Source organism: Phacochoerus africanus, chromosome 10, assembly GCF_016906955.1.
Source record: "Phacochoerus africanus isolate WHEZ1 chromosome 10, ROS_Pafr_v1, whole genome shotgun sequence".
Lineage (NCBI taxonomy): Eukaryota > Metazoa > Chordata > Mammalia > Artiodactyla > Suidae > Phacochoerus > Phacochoerus africanus.
Genome location: NC_062553.1, coordinates 125,433,737 through 125,450,803, shown reverse-complemented (window position 1 = coordinate 125,450,803; position 17,067 = coordinate 125,433,737). Strand labels below are relative to the sequence as shown.

The following is a 17,067-nucleotide window of genomic DNA, read 5'->3' as shown; positions in this document are numbered from 1 at the left end:
AAGAGTCCTTTACATTTTAAAATTCCACTTCTCCAAAATTAACAGATTTTTGACCGGAAACTTCCATTTCTTTAGACCTTATCTTTTGCATCCCTACACTAGCTTTCTTTTAGGACCATTTTCCACAAATAAATACAGATTGTCTACCTTTCTGTCTTCCTCTTCACCCCTGCCCCCTTAAATACATACTTTTTTTTTAATGTTGATCTTCTTCGTTTTTTGGGGTTTTTTTAACTCAGTGAATTTTATTACATTTATAGTTGTACAGCAATCATCAAAACCCAATTTTATAGCATTTCCATTCCAAATCTCTAGCCCATCCCCGACTCCACCCCCCGACTGGTCTCCTTTAGCAACTGTAAGTTTTTCAAGGTCTGTGAATCGGTATCTGTTCTGCAAAGAAGTTCATTATATACTTTTTTTTTAGATTCCACACCTCAGTGATAGTATATGTTGTCTCACTGTCTAAGTAACTTCACTTAGCATGAAAATTTCTAGGTCCATTCATGCTGCTTGCAAATGCCATTATATCATTCCTTTTTATGGATGAGTAATACTCCATTGTGAATATGTACCACATCTATATCCACTCTTATGTTGATGGACATTTAGGTTGCTTTCATGGCTTGGCTATTGAATATAATGCTGCAGTGAACATTGGAGTACATGTATCTTTTTGAGTCATGGTTTTCTCTGGATAGATGCCCAGGAGTGGGATTGCTGGATCAAATGGTAATTCTCTTCTTAGTTTTTTGAGGAGTCTTCATGCTGTTTTCCATAGTGGTTGCACCAGTTTACATTCCCACCAACAGTGTAATAGGGTTCCCTTATCGCCTCACCCTCTACAGCTTTTACTGTGTGTAGACTTTTTGATGGTGGCCATTCTGGCTGGAGTAAGATGATACCTCATAGTAGTTTTGATTTTCATTTCTCTAATAATTTGTGATGTTGAACACCTCTTCATGTGCCTTTTGGCCATTTTTATGTCTTCTTTAGAGAATGGTCTTTTTAGATCTTCTGCCCATTTTTTGATGGGGTGTTTTGTTTTTTTGGTAATGAGCTGCAGGAGGTGTTCATAAATTTTGGAGATTAATCCCTTGTCAGTTGCTTCATTTGCCAATATTTTTTCCCATTATGGGGGTTGTCTTTTCATTTTGTTTAGGGTTTCCTTTGCTGTGCAAAAACTTTTAAGTTTAATTAGGCCATATTTGTTTATTTTTGTTTTTATTGTCATTACTCTAGGAGGTGGGTCTGAGAAGATATTGCTGTGCTTTATGTCAGAGAGTGTTCGCCCTATTTTTTTCCTCTAAGAATTTTATAGTATCTGGTCTTATATCTAGGTCTTTAATCCATTTTTAGTTTATTTTTGTGTATGGTGTTAGGAAGTGTTCTGATTTCATTCTTTTACATGTAGCTGTCCAGTTTTCCTAGCACCACTCCTGAAGGGACTGTCTTTTCTCCATTGTATATTCTCACCTCCTTTGTCATAGATTAGTTGACTGTAGGTGTGTGGGTTTAATTCTGGGCTTTCTATCCTGTTCCACTGATTTATATTTCTGTCTTTGTGTCAGTACCATATGGTTTTGATGATTGTAGCTTCATAGTATAGTCTGAAGTCAGGGAGCCAGATTCCTCCAACTCCATTTTTCCCTCTCAGGATGTCTTTGGCTATTCTGGGTCTTTTGTGCCTCTAAACTTTGTTTTAATTTTGTAAAAAAAAATCTATGGTAATTTGACAGAGATTGCATTGAATTTATGGATTGCCTTGGGTAGTATAGTCATTTTGACAATATTGATTCTTCCAATCCAAGAGCATGGTATGTCTTTCCATCTGTTTGTGTCATCTTTGATTTCTTTTATCAACATCTTATAGTTTTCAGAGTACAGATCTTTTGTCTCTTCAGGTAGGTTTATTCCTAGGTATTTTATTCTTTTTGATATGATGGTAAATGGGATTGTTTCCCTAATTTCTCTTTGTGGTCTTTTGTTGTTAGCATATAGAAATGCAGTCGATTCCTGCGTATTAATTTTGTATCCTGCAACTTTAGCAAATTCAATGATAAGCTCTAACAGTTTTCTGGTAGTGTCTTTAGGATTTTCTAGGTATAGTATCATGTCATCTGCAAACAGTAATAGTTTTACTTCTTCCTTTCCAATTTGGATTCCTTTTATTTATTCTTCTTCTCTAACTGCTGTGGCTAGAACTTCCAAAACTGTGGTCAATAGTGTGGCAAGAGCAGACATCCTTGTCTTATTCCTGAACTTAGCAGGAATTCTTTCAGCTTTTCACCATTGAGAATGATGCTACCTGTGGGTTTGTCATATATGGCTTTTATTATGGTGAGGTACATTCCCTCTCTGCCCACTTTCTTGAGGGTTTTTATCAGAAATGGGTGTTAGATGTTCTCAAAAGCTTTTTCTGCATCTATTGAGATTATATGGTTTTATTCTTCAGTTTGTTAATGTGGTGTATCCCATTGATTGGTTTACCGATATTGAAAAATCCTTGCATCCTTGGGATAAATCCTACTTGATCATGGTGTACAGTCCTTTTAGTATTGTTGGATTTGGTTTGCTAGGGTTTTGTTGAGGATTTTTGCATCTGTGTTCATCAGTGAAATTGGCCTGTTATTTTCTTTTTTTTGTGGTCTCTTTGTCTGTTTTTTTGTGGTCTCTTTGGCCATCAGGGTGATGGTGGCCTCAAAGAATGAGTTTGGGAGTGTTCCTTCCTCTGCAGTTTTTTTGGACTAGTTTCAGAAGGATAGGTGTTAGCTCTTTTCTAAATGTTTGCTAGAATTCTCCTGTGAAGCCTTCTGGTCCTGGACTTTTGTTTGTTGGAAGTTTTTTAATCACAGTTCAATTTCAGTACTTGTGATTGGTCTGTTTATCTTTTCTATTTCATGTTGGTTTTAGTCTTGGAAGATTGTACTTTTTAAGAATTTGTCCATTTCTTCTAGGTTGTCCATTTTATTGGAATATAGTTGCTTGTAGTAGTCTCTATGATCCTTTGTATTTCTGTGATAACTGCTGTAACATCTACTTTTTCATTTCTAATTTTATTGATTTTTGTTCTCTCTCTTTTTTTTTTTTTTTTTCTTGATGAGTCTGGCTAAGAGTGTATTAGTTTTTTGTTTTTGTTTTTTTTTTTCAAAGAACCAGCTTTTAGTTTCATTGATCTTTTCTATAGTTCTCTTCATTCCTGTTTCGTTTATTTCTACTCTAATCTTTATGATTTCTTTCCTTCTGCTGACTTTAGGTCTTGTTTGTTCTCTTTCTGGTTGGCTTTAGCTATAAAGTTAGGTTGTTTATTTGAGCTTTTTCTGAGATAGGCTACCTTTTTGCTGAGGTAGGTTTGTATTGCTATAAACTAATGTTGCTGCATCCCATAGGTTTTGGATTGTTGTCTCTTTATTGTCATTTGCTTCTCGGTATTTTTAAATTTCCTCTTTGATATCCTTACCCCACAACGAACAATGGCCACCCCCTATTTTCCCAGGAGATCTTCCAAGAATCGCAGTCAGGTCTGACCCAGATTCCTATGGAGTCTGCTTTGCCCTGGGACCCAGTGCACATGAAAGCTTGTGTGCACCTTTCAAGAACAGGGTCTCCCTTTTCCCCAGTCCCGTGGAGCTCTTGTGCATAAGCCCCACTGGCCCTTAATGCCAAATACTCCAGGGGCTACTTCTCCCAATGCCAGATCCTCAGGCATGGCAACCTAATGTAGGGCTCAGAACTCTCCCTCCACTTTCCAATTTGTGGGCTGCCTACCCGGTGGGTATGGGGTTGCTCATGTCACGTAATCGCTCCTTCTGCCATTTTGATGTGGCCTCCTCTTTGTCTCCTGGAGTAGGATATCTTTTTTGATAGTTTGCAGTCTATTTGATTGAAGGTTGTTCAGCAGTTGGTTGTAATTTTGTTTCTTTTATGAGAGAAGGTGAGTTCCAGTCCTTCTACTCTACCCTCTTAATCCTGTCTCTGCACACACTTTTTAAGGGAGTTACCCCATAATCAGTAATGACTCATCAGTTAATTACTTCTGAACACCATCCTAGTGCAATTCAATTTCATTACCTCTGCATAGTGCATGATTATGTGTCATGAAACATCAAAATACATATGCAGCTTTAAGAAGTATAGTGCAGAATTCATGTGTAAAGTTCCATCTGGAATGAATTGAATTTTTGTGGCAAATAACTCCAACTATATTACACAGTATTTCATGTTGTGTACTATTGTTATTGTGATCATTTAAATGAAAATTTAAATAATGTTCTTATTTTCCTTAGAAATCAGCAGATGAGCAAAGTATATATGAAAAGGAGAGAATAGCACATGCAAAACAAATTATAAAACCGTTTATTCTGAGAAGAGTAAAAGAAGAGGTAACTCTTACCTGTATATTTTTGATTATGAATTTTTTTACCTGTTTTCCTTTATATGAATGATCTTCTTAAACTTTTTTCCTTTTGCAGGTTCTTAAGCAGCTACCTCCCAAGAAAGATCAAATTGAGTTGTGTGCAATGTCTGAGAAGCAGGAGCAGCTCTATTTGGGTCTTTTCAACAGATTGAAAAAATCTATCAATAACATGGGTATAACTTGATTTCACAATTTTATGTGAAAAATATCTTGTACTGGGGCTGTATTTGTTAATCATATGATGGTGGGATTTGCTCGTTTTTTAAAAGTTAGTTGAAATTTTAAGAAATAATTTTAAAACCTTTTTGTTTGCATTGAGATGTATTTCAACAAACAGCTATCAGTTTGTTTTTGTTTGTTGTTTTTTTTAATGTGTACTTTTTGGATCACAGAAAAAAACACAGAAATGTGCAATGTCATGATGCAATTGAGAAAAATGGCCAATCACCCTTTATTACATCGTCAGTATTACACAGCTGAAAAGCTCAAGGAAATGTCTCAGCTTATGCTGAAGGTAAGGATTCCATATTATGCTAGCGCTAATCTTTATGGACACAATTAAACATGAGCCTCATTGTTAGTCTAAAAATCAGACCATTGAAGCTATAAGCATATTAACCCTTTAACCATGTGTTTAAGAAAAACATTTTTAAGACAAAGTTTAAAGTAATTTAGGTGACATAAGAGCCAGGAAGGACTGACAGTCCAGGTATGACCTTAGGGCCAAATATGACAGTGGCTGTTTTTACGAATAAAGTTTTGTTCAAACACAGCCGAACCCTTTTGTTTCTGTGTTTTCTGTGACTGCTTTCTCAATACAAGGGCAGAGTTCAGTAGTTGCAGAACAGATAATTTAGCCTACAAGAGTCTAAAATATTTATTGTATGGCCCTTTACAGAGAAAGTTTGCCAGCTCCTGGTCTAGACTTCTGTAATGCTCTACTTTTATTTATTTTTCACCAGAAAGATCCCTCAGATTTTATGTCCTCAATATGAGTCATTTTTTTCCATTTGTTTTCTTCATTTTATTTCTTTATTGTGTTTTGTCTCTAGTTTTAGCCATCACTCTGTTTTTGCCTCATTCTCCCTCAGCACCTACTGCTTTTTCTCCAAATAGATACTTGTGTTTAAAGCAGCCATTTGCTTTTTAAAATATTTTTTATGTTGGGAGCACCCATCATGGCTCAGCAGTAACAAACCGGCATGGTATCCATGAGGAGGTGGATTCGATCCCTGGCCTCACTTAGTAGATTAAGGATCTGGTGTTGCTATGAGCTGTAGTGTAGGTCACAGATGCAGCTTGGATGCTGTGTGGCTGTGGTTGAGTCTAGAAGCTGCAGCTCCTATTCGACCCTAGCCCAGAACTTCCGTATGCAACAGGTGCAGCCTATAAAAAAAAGTAAAAAAGATAAATGTTTTTATATTAAACTTCTATCAGGTATGTAAAAGTAGAGAGAATTGTATAATGAACTTTTCTGCCCATTATAACCTTCAGTCATTTTCTTCAGTTACCTCTGGAATGACACTACTCTTATTTCACCTAGAACCCTCCTCAAGATTATTTTGGACCAAATTCTAGACATTATTTCATCTATAAATATTTCAGTATGTTATTTCTAAAACACTAACAACTTCCCCCCTTTATTGTTTCTAAAAAATGAGTATCAGTTTCCTTTGCTGAATCCGTTGCATTAAAATACTTTATGATTTAGATACTATGTCAGATATGAATAATTAGATTTTTCTGATCATACTATAAGTTATCCTCATTTTGAAGTGTATATTGTTTTGCTTTGTTTTAAGGAACCCACACATTGTGAGGCTAACCCTGACCTGATTTTTGAAGATATGGAGGTTATGACAGACTTTGAATTACATGTACTTTGCAAACAGTATCGACACATTAATAACTTCCAGTTAGACATGGACTTGATTTTAGATTCTGGAAAATTCCGAGTTTTAGGATGCATATTGTCAGAATTGAAACAGAAGGTACTAATGAAAAATGCTGCTGTTTATGTTTTCCCAATTAGTTAAATTTCTTTAAAACAGTTCTGGCATGATTTGACTTGCTTAGCCTGTGCTCTACATTCTTCTAGAAACTAGTGTTTTGAGGATTTGGGGGCTATATTTGGGCATGTGTTTCCCTGATTACTTTTCCTCCATCTAACAGAAGTTAGCAGAATAGATCTATATTGATTTTTTTTGAAGAATAATATCGTCATTATTTCGTAGGCGAAAATCTATGATTGCATCAAAATTAATATTTTGAAGATACTTTATAAAATAAAGTATTTCTGTTATTTGTGCACTAGCTTAAATTTGTAAGATCACAATCCAAAGAGTACTTTTTGTAGCTACTCCTGTTATTATTCTTAAAAATCAATTTTAGGTCTGAAGTTTAAAAAATAATTTATATGTAGTCTGAAATAACAAATTTACCTTAGCTATGGTTACTTAACTTTTATTAAAGAATCGGTTTTTCATTAAATACTTGGGATTTTATTTTAAGTCTCTAATTAATGTATGTATTTCCACAGGGTGATAGAGTCGTATTATTTAGCCAATTTACCATGATGCTGGATATCTTAGAGGTTCTCTTAAAACATCATCAGCATAGGTACCTCAGATTAGATGGAAAGACTCAGATTTCTGAAAGGTTGGTATACTTTCGTTTCAGCAAATCTCTCCACCTTACCCTTCAAGTAAGGAATGATTGTTAGAATTTTAAATGTATAGAGCATTTGGTAGAGGTGTATTGCTTTGAGTCTTATGTTTGGTTACTTTAAATCATCCATTACTATAAGATGAAGGTTTAGTTTTTGGTCTGAATTGCTTACTTTAAGGGTAATTGTTTTAAGTTTGAGGGTTTTGGTTTGTTTTTTTAATTCTCAAAAGTTAAAAAGATTGTCTTTGAAAAGAAAAAGGAATGCTTGTTCTAGTTATTTAAACTGCTTTATATCTTTGGTATATTTTATCAGCCATAATTTTTTAAAAAACTGCATTAGAATAAGAAAAGTCATGCTAATGAAAGTCCATCAATATAGTTTGATCTTGAGATTCTTAGTTCATTGGGTATATTGCCTGTGAGTTGCAGCGGACAGATTCTGAGAAGGATAAAGATTGAAAAGTCATGTGCAAAATTTAGAAAAGCCAGAAATCATTAAACAAAGGACAGATTAGTCCTGTAGAAATTAATCAAACCCCAATAGTTAAAAGTAAAAATTAGATAAATGGTACAGAAAAAAAGTTGGTGAATTAGATAGCTCTTTTCAATAAAATAGCTGCAGGAAAAATAACTCTTAATGCCAAGAACATGTATTTACATCTTCAGGTTTATTTTCCATGTGATGTGATTGTTTTCTGTTTCAATTATGTAGCTTTTTGTGAGATTTAACCTAATATAATTTGTCTCATAGAATTCATCTAATTGACGAGTTTAATACCGATATGGATATCTTTGTGTTTCTGCTGTCAACAAAAGCTGGTGGCCTAGGAATAAACTTGACCTCGGCAAATGTTGTTATACTTCATGACATTGACTGTAATCCTTACAATGACAAACAAGCAGAGGATAGATGCCATAGAGTAGGCCAGACAAAGTAAGTTTGCAGTTGAAATTTTATTTTTAATCAAATGCCAGTGTAATTTTTATAAAATATTAGAATATGGTCTGTCAGATGTCCTGCCTTAGTTTTTATATTTCAGCAAAGCATGACTCCCACTTATTTTATACAGTGTTAAATATGAATGAACTCCACCATGTAACCTATTAATATTCTAGTAATTAAAACAAAATAACCTCCCACCCCCAGTCCAAATAGTTCTGCAGCTAATGAAAATGAAGTCTTATCAATGGTCTAACCCCTCTGAAAAAGATTAGTACTTGAAGAAGCTTGCTTGTCAGACCATGTGAGAGCCAGATAGACTTGGTAATGTTCATGCTACTGCTACCTTGTTACCCTATAGGAATTGGATTTTGCAAGTTGCAGATAGTTAGGTGAAGGGTTTTTTGTTTTTTTTTGTCTTTTCTAGGGCCACACCTGCGGCAGATGGAGGTTCCCAGGCTAGGGGTCTAATCGGAGCTATAGCTGCCGGCCTACACCACAGCCACAGCAACGCAGGATCCAAGCCACGTCTGTGACCTACACCACAGCTCATGGCAACGCCGGATCCTTAATCCGCTGAGTGGATCCTTAATCCGCTGAGCAAGGCCAAGGATCATACCCACAACCTCATGGTTCCTAGTCAGATTCGTTAACCACTGAGCCACCATGGGAACTCCTAGGTGAAAGTTAATTTAGACATTGGTCACAGGACACGAAGAAGTGAAAATGTCGATAATTCAACTCTACTTTCACATGTAAATGGCAGACTGGTTTTTTTTATGGAGTATTTTACTATATTTGCAAAAGACATTGATGTATTCATTTATGAACCAAATAATTTTATCAATAGTTATTATGGAACTAAAACCTCCTGTGTAACGTTTATACTTTAGTGTACTTCCTTACTTTTTGTACTAAGTTATTTCTTGTAACCTGAAAAGCAAAGCAAGATCCTTTTTAAAATGGAATACCTACCTGAACCCAGAACTATTTATTGTAATACATTTTACCAGTGATTTTTAAAGTACAGATATCTTTTTCTATAATCTTGAATTGGTAGGAAAGGAAGTTTAAAAGTGATGTGCTCAGAAAATACCAATCTCGAATAAAAGTTTGAATGAAAGAATTTAAATTTATGGATATATCTGTTATACAATTTTTAAATGATTCTTATTGAAATCTAAGGTTATTTATATAGTGTATATATATATCAAATGATTTTATATTAAGTAACCAATGGACATATCTTATGTTTTTTTAGAGAAGTACTAGTTATAAAATTAATAAGCCAAGGGACGATTGAAGAATCCATGCTAAAAATTAATCAACAGAAATTGAAACTAGAACAAGATATGACCACAATAGATGAAGGTAAGTTTTTCGTCAACATAAACTATTTGTATGAAAAGCCATCACATTAGTAGCAAAGGGATTAACAGAGATGATCTGAAGCCTTAATTGGCATGCAGTTTCGGGACAGCATGGGAGAAGAGAGGCATACTTACTTCAGAAGTACTGCCGTGACTATGATCATTTTGCCAGAACTGATATAAACACTTCGATTCTGAAGAACTCCGTCTCTTCCTTCCCTTATCTATGAGTCATCCCAGAAATAAAATTGCATCTATAATTTTATGATTTACTTCATAAGTAATATTTGGGAATCCAGAGATTTAAAGTACATGGCATAACAATGACTTACTAAGAATTCTTTTATATTAATTTCATTTTGACTAGCAAATAACCATTGCACTAGAGTGCAGTAAAAAGCATTCATTCAAAACTTGAATGAAGTATAGTTGATTTACAATGTTTTGTCAATTTTTTTTCTTTTTTTTCTTTTTGTTTTTGCTTTTTTGGGCCAAACCTGTGTCATATGAAAGTTCCCAGGCTAGGGGTCAAATTGGAGCTGCAGGTGCTGGCCTACACCACAGCCACAGTAATGCCAGATCCAAACTGTGTCTGTGACCTACACCACAGCCACAGTAATACCAGATCCAGACTGTGTCTGTGACCTACACCACAGCTCATGGCAGCGCCTGATACTTAACCCACTGAGTGAGGCCAGGGATCAAACCCACGTCTTTATGGGTACTAGTTGGGTTCGTTACCACTGAGCCACAATGGGAACTCCTGACCTGTCACTTTCTGCTATATGGGAAAAGTAGCTCAGTCATAACATTTATATATATTGTTTCCTTTTTTTTTGCTTTTTAGGGCTGCACCTGTGGCATATGGAGGTTCCCAGGCTAGGGGTCTAAGCAGAGATAGAGCTGCCAGCCTATACCACAGCCACAGCAACGCAAGATCTGAGCCTCATCTGCGACCTACACCACAGCTCATAGCAATGCCAGATCCTTAACTCACTAAGCAAGGCCAGGGATCGAACCCGCAACCTCATGATTCCTAGTTGGATTCATTTCTGCTGCCACAACGGGAACGCCCATACGTTGTTTTCTTATATTCCATCTTGGTCCCAGGGGATTGGATGTAGATCCCTCTTGTACTGTAGAACCTAATTGTTTATCCATTCTAAATGTACTAGTTTGCATCTACTAAGCCTAAACCTCCCATACATCCCACTCCCTTCTGCTTCCCCCTTGGCAACCACAAGTCTTTTTTTTTTTTTTAATGTCTATGAGTCTGTTTCTGTTTTGTAGATCTGTTCATTTGTGCCATGTTTTAGATGACCCATTTAAATAATATCATATGGTATTTGTCCTTGTCTTTCTTTTAGTATGAGAATCTCTAGTTGCATCTGTGTTGCTGCAGATGCCATTATTTCATTTTTTTTTTATGGCTGAGTATATATATTGTCACACACAGCGTATATGTATTGTTGATTGTATATCTGTACCACATCTTAATCCAGTCATCTGTCTGTGGACATTTATTTTGTTTCCATGTCTTGGCCATTGTGAATAGTGCTGCTATGAACATACAGGTGCATGTATCTTTTTGAATTAAAGTTTTTCCAGATATATGCCCAAGAGTGGGATTACTGGATCATATAGTAATTCTATTTTTAGTTTTCTGAGGAACCTCCCTACTATTTTCCATAGTGGTCGTACCAGTTTACATTCTCACCAACCAGTGTGGGAGGATTCCCTTTTCTCTGCACCCTCTCCAGCATGTGTTATTTGTAGACTTGTTAATGATAGCTATTCTGACCAGTTCCCTCCATCTTCTTGAAGGAATAATTTTGAAAGTTTTAAAAGTTACATTTTTTTACTTATGTGTATTTTTTTGGAAAAGATAATACATTCACATAGTTCAAAATTCCTAAGGTATAAAACCCAAAGCCTCTTTCCCGTAAAGGTGATACATTAGGATTTTGGTTTTTTTTTTTTAGTTTGTGACAAGTTATTTTATGCAAATAGAAATAAGTATGTGTATTCTTTCTCCCTTTTATACAAGTTAACATGCAGTCTTTGCATCTTGCTTTTTTATTTGATTTTTTTTTTTCTTTTTTAGGGCCAAACCCACTGCATATGGAGGTTCCCAGGCTAGAGGGTCAAATTGGAGCTGTAACCACTGACCTACACCACAGCCACAGCAGCATGGGATCCGAGCTATGTCTGTGACGTACACCATAGCTCATGGCAATGCCAGATCCTTAACCCACTGAGCGAGGCCAGGGATTGAACCTGCTTGCTCATGGATACTAGTTAGATTTGTTTCCACCGAGACATGATGGGAACTCCATCTTTGATGTTAAATTTGATTTCACAGGCTGTTTCCCAGTCTGGATGAGCTTGGAGGCAGGCATATCAGTGACTTCCCTGAGAGGGTATATGGGGGTTTGTGTTTCTGTGCATATGTATTTTACAGAAAGGAGAAGAGTAGCTATAAGTATTCTCATAAGTTTAGATTACAATGTATGTGTGACAGGAAGAGAGAGACTTGAATAAATGTCTAGATACTGGGGTCTTGTTTAATTGAAATTTTAAAAAACACAGATTGTATCTTTAGACTGAAAATAAGGGTGTGGGTGAAATGATTTCGGTTTGGTTGGATTTTGGAGTCTTTGTTGTTTTCTCTATTCAGTTTGTTACACAGTGTTTTTATTTAGTGAATTTGAGGAGTAAATACTTTGTGTGGTATGAATAGGATATGACCCAAACTGTACCTCTGTATCTGTATATAATCTGTATCAAATCACAGAGAGAAGCTGTAGATTGCTGTGCTGGCAATGCGAATACACAGGAATTTGGAAAGGTTTTTTAACAGGGAGTGACACTGAGTCAGATGCCTAACAATTCACCAGTGGAGTTCCCACTGTGGCACAGCAATCAGCAGTGTCTCTGCAGTGCCAGAACACAGGTTCAATCCCAAACCCAGGACAGTGGATTAAAGGATCCAGCACTGCCGCAGCTGCAGCACAGGTTGCAGCTGTAGCCCGTATCTGATCCCTGGCTTGGGAACTCCATGTGTCTGCCAGGAGGTGGCCAAAAAAAAAAAAGTAGGAGTTCCTGGAGTTCCCGTCGTGGCGCAGTGGTTAATGAATCTGACTAGGAACCATGAGGTTGAGGGTTCGATCCCTGGCCTTGCTCAGTGGTTTAAGGATCCTGTGTTGCTGTGGCTCTGGCGTAGGCCGGTGGCTACAGCTCCGATTAGACCCCTAGCCTGGGAATCTCCATATGCCGCGGGAGCGGCCCTAGAAAAGGCAAAAAGACAAAAAAAAAAAAAGTAGGAGTTCCTGCTGTGGTACAGTGGGCTAAGAATCTGACTGCAATGGCTCAGGTCACTGCAGAGTTGTGGGCGCAAGCCAAAGCAGAAGGTTAAAAGATCTGGCATTGCTGCAGCTGTTGCAGCTCACTCGGATTCAGTCTCTGGCCCAGGAATTCCATATGCTTTGCATGTGGCCATTTAAAAAAAAAAAGAAAAAAGAAAAAACGTATTTCATAAAATATTTTAATCAAACTTTGAACGCCACTTTCTGACCTGCAGGTGATGAAGGGAGTATGCCAGCAGATATAGCCACATTACTAAAAACGTCCATGGGCCTGTGAATCATTAATTCCTAACTGAAGAGGAAATATCAACTTGGTGCACTCAAGGACATTTACATTATGATGACCGTGGGGTTTACGAACATTTATAACTTTTTATAATTTCCATATTACATTTCTCATAGTATGGACAACTTTTTTGCCACTAACTGAATTCTCCAGACGCTCACATGTGAAATTTCAAAAAAAGCCACAAATAATGTAGTCTTGAAGATGTTGAATAATCATTTTACAAAACAGTTTTCTGAATGGGGATTAGTTGGTGATTGTTTGTAACAAATACGCTAATGCTTTAGAAATGTCAGTATTTTTGTAATTATTTCTACCTCCAAATATATATATATATTGTCTTTCACTGGATAATGTGTGTAGATTTTTACATGTGCCTTATTTGACAATGCTTATGTTTTTGTTTTTGCGCGTCTCATTTGAAGTTCCTTTTTATTATGTTAAAGAATGCAGCTGTATAGATTATAAAGCTTTCATTTTTATTGCTATTTGAAGCAGATGTTCACCACTGTCAACAAGAACTCAACCTGAATTTAAAGGTGGCATTCCATATACTAACACCCCCAGGTCCTCACAAGTACTTCTGTTAAAACAAATTTGTTTGGTTAGGCACTAAGTTGTTTTCCAGTGAATAGTATCTAAAGAAGCCCTTATACTGCTCCATGGATCAATTCCTTCTGTTCATTTCCCAACCGCACTAACCGTGCTTATTACTATGCCTATTCTTGTGCATGTTTTCATTGATTTCCCTCTCCTGGCTTTTGCTTCTCTTGAAATTGTTGCCCAGTCATTTCTGCTCCATTTCTCTTCACTCTCTAAATAGTAGTTTATTCCTGCCACATCTCTACACAACAGCCAAATGTTGGTGACATTTTTCTAGCCTGGCACAACAGATTAACAGGCTCTTTCACTTAAAAACAAACTGAATATGACTTCATACTAAGGCAGCATTAGGTACTGCATGGAAATAGGTCATTAACTTTAAATTCTTATCAAAATATAATTTACCAGTATCCAGAATTTCCAGTACAGGACCTCCTGAGGAGAGAGCCATTGTTCAATTCCAATTCAGTGTGGGTGACAAAGTGAAATTTAGAAGAAGTAAAGTTGTCTACTTGATACTTAACTCTTTATTGAATCTTTCTTTAAATTTTGCCTGTCAGTCTATATTGCTGTTTTTATTATACATCGGTTTCTTTGTATAACTTGTGAGTTTAATGTGTTTTGTTTTATTATGTAAATATCATTATAAATAAACCTATTTATAAATCAAAAATGTGTTAATTATTGAAGATTATACTTTCAAGACATCCTAACTTCCAGAGTTTCTAGGGTAACATAATCCTCGAGCTAGAAAGCTAATGAAGCTTTATAGTGATTCTTCAGATATTATAGACTGAAACTCATGACTCAGACTTATTTTGAAAGTGTATTGAACATACTCAGTATATTTTAGTATAATAGGCTGAAAGTCTGCAGACAGTATTACTACCTCCTCCTGCATCACAGTATCCAAATCACTTAAATTGTTGAGAATAATAACTTACAAAAATTTCATAGTGGAGTTCTCATAACTTTTCCGTATTAATGTATCTTCAGTGATAGGCTCTTTCTTTTGTTATTGTTATATCTATATTTTTATCTTTAATGAAATGTAGTTGGGTTCTGTAATGGTCTATATGTTTTGGGCTTAATAAAAGTATTTGTGATCATAAGTTGTATTTTCATACCCTTTTTAATAGTATCTAACACTCCATTCCTTTACCCTTAAAAATACGTAACATTGACAGATTGTGTGCTTAGTATTGTCTCTTTCTCAATAAGTTGGAACTTATTACTTTGGGAGTATTCTCCTTAGCCCCTTTATTGGACTGATGTTAATCCATTATCAGTAAAGAGTTCATATGAAGCCACAGTGGTTGGAGTAATACCTTGGCCAACTGAAGAAGACATAAGTATTTTTATAACTGTATTCCTTACTGCATAGACTTATAACTTTGTACCAATAGATGTCTATGTTGAAACAGCAACAGTGTTCCTAGTGGGTGTTACTGTATAGTGGTTACGTAGGAGTATCCGGAGATCAAATTTTCATTTGTGTGACCTTAAAACATGTAAATAATCCATAAAACTAAGGGATTGATCTTTTAACTCTTTGCAAAATTTTTTTTTCTGATTGTAAGTATGCAATTATTGTATATAGTGTGATTATAATACACAATTTCTGCTCTGATTTCATTCGCCCCTCTCACACTTACTTTCCCAGTGAGGAAACATTAGATACAGAATAGAATAATGGAATGTATTGTCCTTTAGTAAGGAAAAGATGACATAAAGTTTATGGTGATGCTCTGATTGAAATATTTCCATATGAAAACTACTGTGGTTGCATTTTCTGTTTGAATTATTTTATAAACAAGTGGGACTCTCAGGATTTTCATAATTTAGGTAAACATTGTATTCATCACTTTTACCAAGTTCTGTTTTCATTAAAGCTTGTCAGTGAAATTATGTGGAAGAAAATGAATGTGCATGAGGGAAGCACAATTTTTACCTTCGTTATCTAGAGTATTGTTTGAGTTTCTTCTGTGAAAGATAATTTTTTTCTTTTAGGCTACCTTGATGACATGATTGTGTACTTTGCCATGAGAGTCACTTATAAACTACTATCATTTCTTAACAGCTACTAATGGTAAGAAAATGTAATCTAAAGCTGCAAGGTACTTGGGAAATACTTTTGTTTTTCTATATGATCCTTAATGATGTGTGTCATATTTAACTTCTTTTTTTTTCAAATTTCATAGAACATTGTGGGGAAGAAAGAAGCACATAAACAAGATCACACTTAGATGGACTTTTCTTTCTTCATCCCCCCATACTCTTTTCCTGGTTTTTTGCTTCTCAGCTACATTCTACTTCTGCCCTGTGTTTCAGGTATAAGATTATGTTATTAATATGTTTCTTAATATGACATACTAAGATTAGACAATAATATTAACATGTAAATTGAACTAAAATATGATGTTCCAATATAATTATGCTTTAAAAGAGGTTGGGGGTAATCTAAAACATATGGTTATTTTGGAAGATTTCTATTTAAATGCCATGATTCTATGGGCAGTTCCTATTTTCCACATAGTATGGGACTGTAGAAATGACTGCAGGCTGAAATTGTGCAAAATAATCATTGGGGAAAATGTTCCATGACCTTTAAAAATTTTGTCAGCACATCAAAAATATTGCTGGTTATAAATATATAAGGAAATGAACAAAACAGTAAAAATGTTTTACTGTTTTACAAAACAGTAAAACTAATGTTAGAAACATCGAAGAAGTTTTATTTTTTAAAAAAAGTTTATCAAAGTAGTTTGAACAGTACCTTCTAGTACTAAGTGAGCATTATTTTACCTTGGCTAAATCTGATCCTAAATTTGGATCAGTTTCCAGCATTTTATTGCTTTTCCAATTTCATGAAGTATCTCTGTTCTTTTTTCTTTTTAAATAAACATTAATTCTTAAAGTTTTGGGTTCATAGCAAGTGAAGCAGGAAGTACAGAGAGTTCCCATGTACCACTGCCCCCACACAGATACAGCCCCCCCCCCCCGTCAGTATCCCACTCCAGAATGGTGCATTTGTTATAATCAGTGAACCAGGGTTGACACATCATAGTCACCCAAAGTCTGTAGTTTACATTAGGGTTCATTCTCGATGTTGTACCTTCAATGGTTTTGACAAGTAAATTCATTATAGTATCAAACAGTTTTACTGCCTTAAAAATCCATGTAAGACCCTCGCCAAAGTGGGTATAGAGGGAACATTCCTGAATATAATCAAAGCCATTTATGATAAACCTACAGCAAATATAATACTCAATGGGGAAAAACTGAAAGCCTTCTCACTCAAATCTAGAACAAGACAGGGATGCCCACTCTCACCACTGCTCTTCAACATAGTTTTGGAAGTCCTAGCCACAGCAATTAGACAAACAAAAGAAATAAAAGGCATCCATATAGGAAGAGAA

The 17,067-nt window shown here is 35.7% G+C and overlaps 1 protein-coding gene across 4 annotated transcripts in view; it reads left to right on the top strand.

The window, feature by feature from the left end:
• The window catches only part of SMARCAD1 (SWI/SNF-related, matrix-associated actin-dependent regulator of chromatin, subfamily a, containing DEAD/H box 1), a 77,286-nt gene extending 62,965 nt beyond the window's left edge, over window positions 1-14,321 (top strand). For all 4 annotated transcript variants that reach the window (XM_047798568.1, XM_047798569.1, XM_047798570.1 and 1 more), the window contains 8 exons: window positions 4,287-4,382; window positions 4,473-4,590; window positions 4,810-4,931; window positions 6,220-6,408; window positions 6,957-7,075; window positions 7,836-8,018; window positions 9,286-9,395; window positions 12,975-14,321. In XM_047798568.1, coding sequence (XP_047654524.1) covers window positions 4,287-4,382; window positions 4,473-4,590; window positions 4,810-4,931; window positions 6,220-6,408; window positions 6,957-7,075; window positions 7,836-8,018; window positions 9,286-9,395; window positions 12,975-13,036 — 999 coding nt within the window. In that variant the 3' untranslated portion in view covers window positions 13,037-14,321. The remainder of the gene's footprint in view (window positions 1-4,286; window positions 4,383-4,472; window positions 4,591-4,809; window positions 4,932-6,219; window positions 6,409-6,956; window positions 7,076-7,835; window positions 8,019-9,285; window positions 9,396-12,974) is intronic.
• The last annotated feature ends 2,746 nt before the right edge of the window (window positions 14,322-17,067 follow it).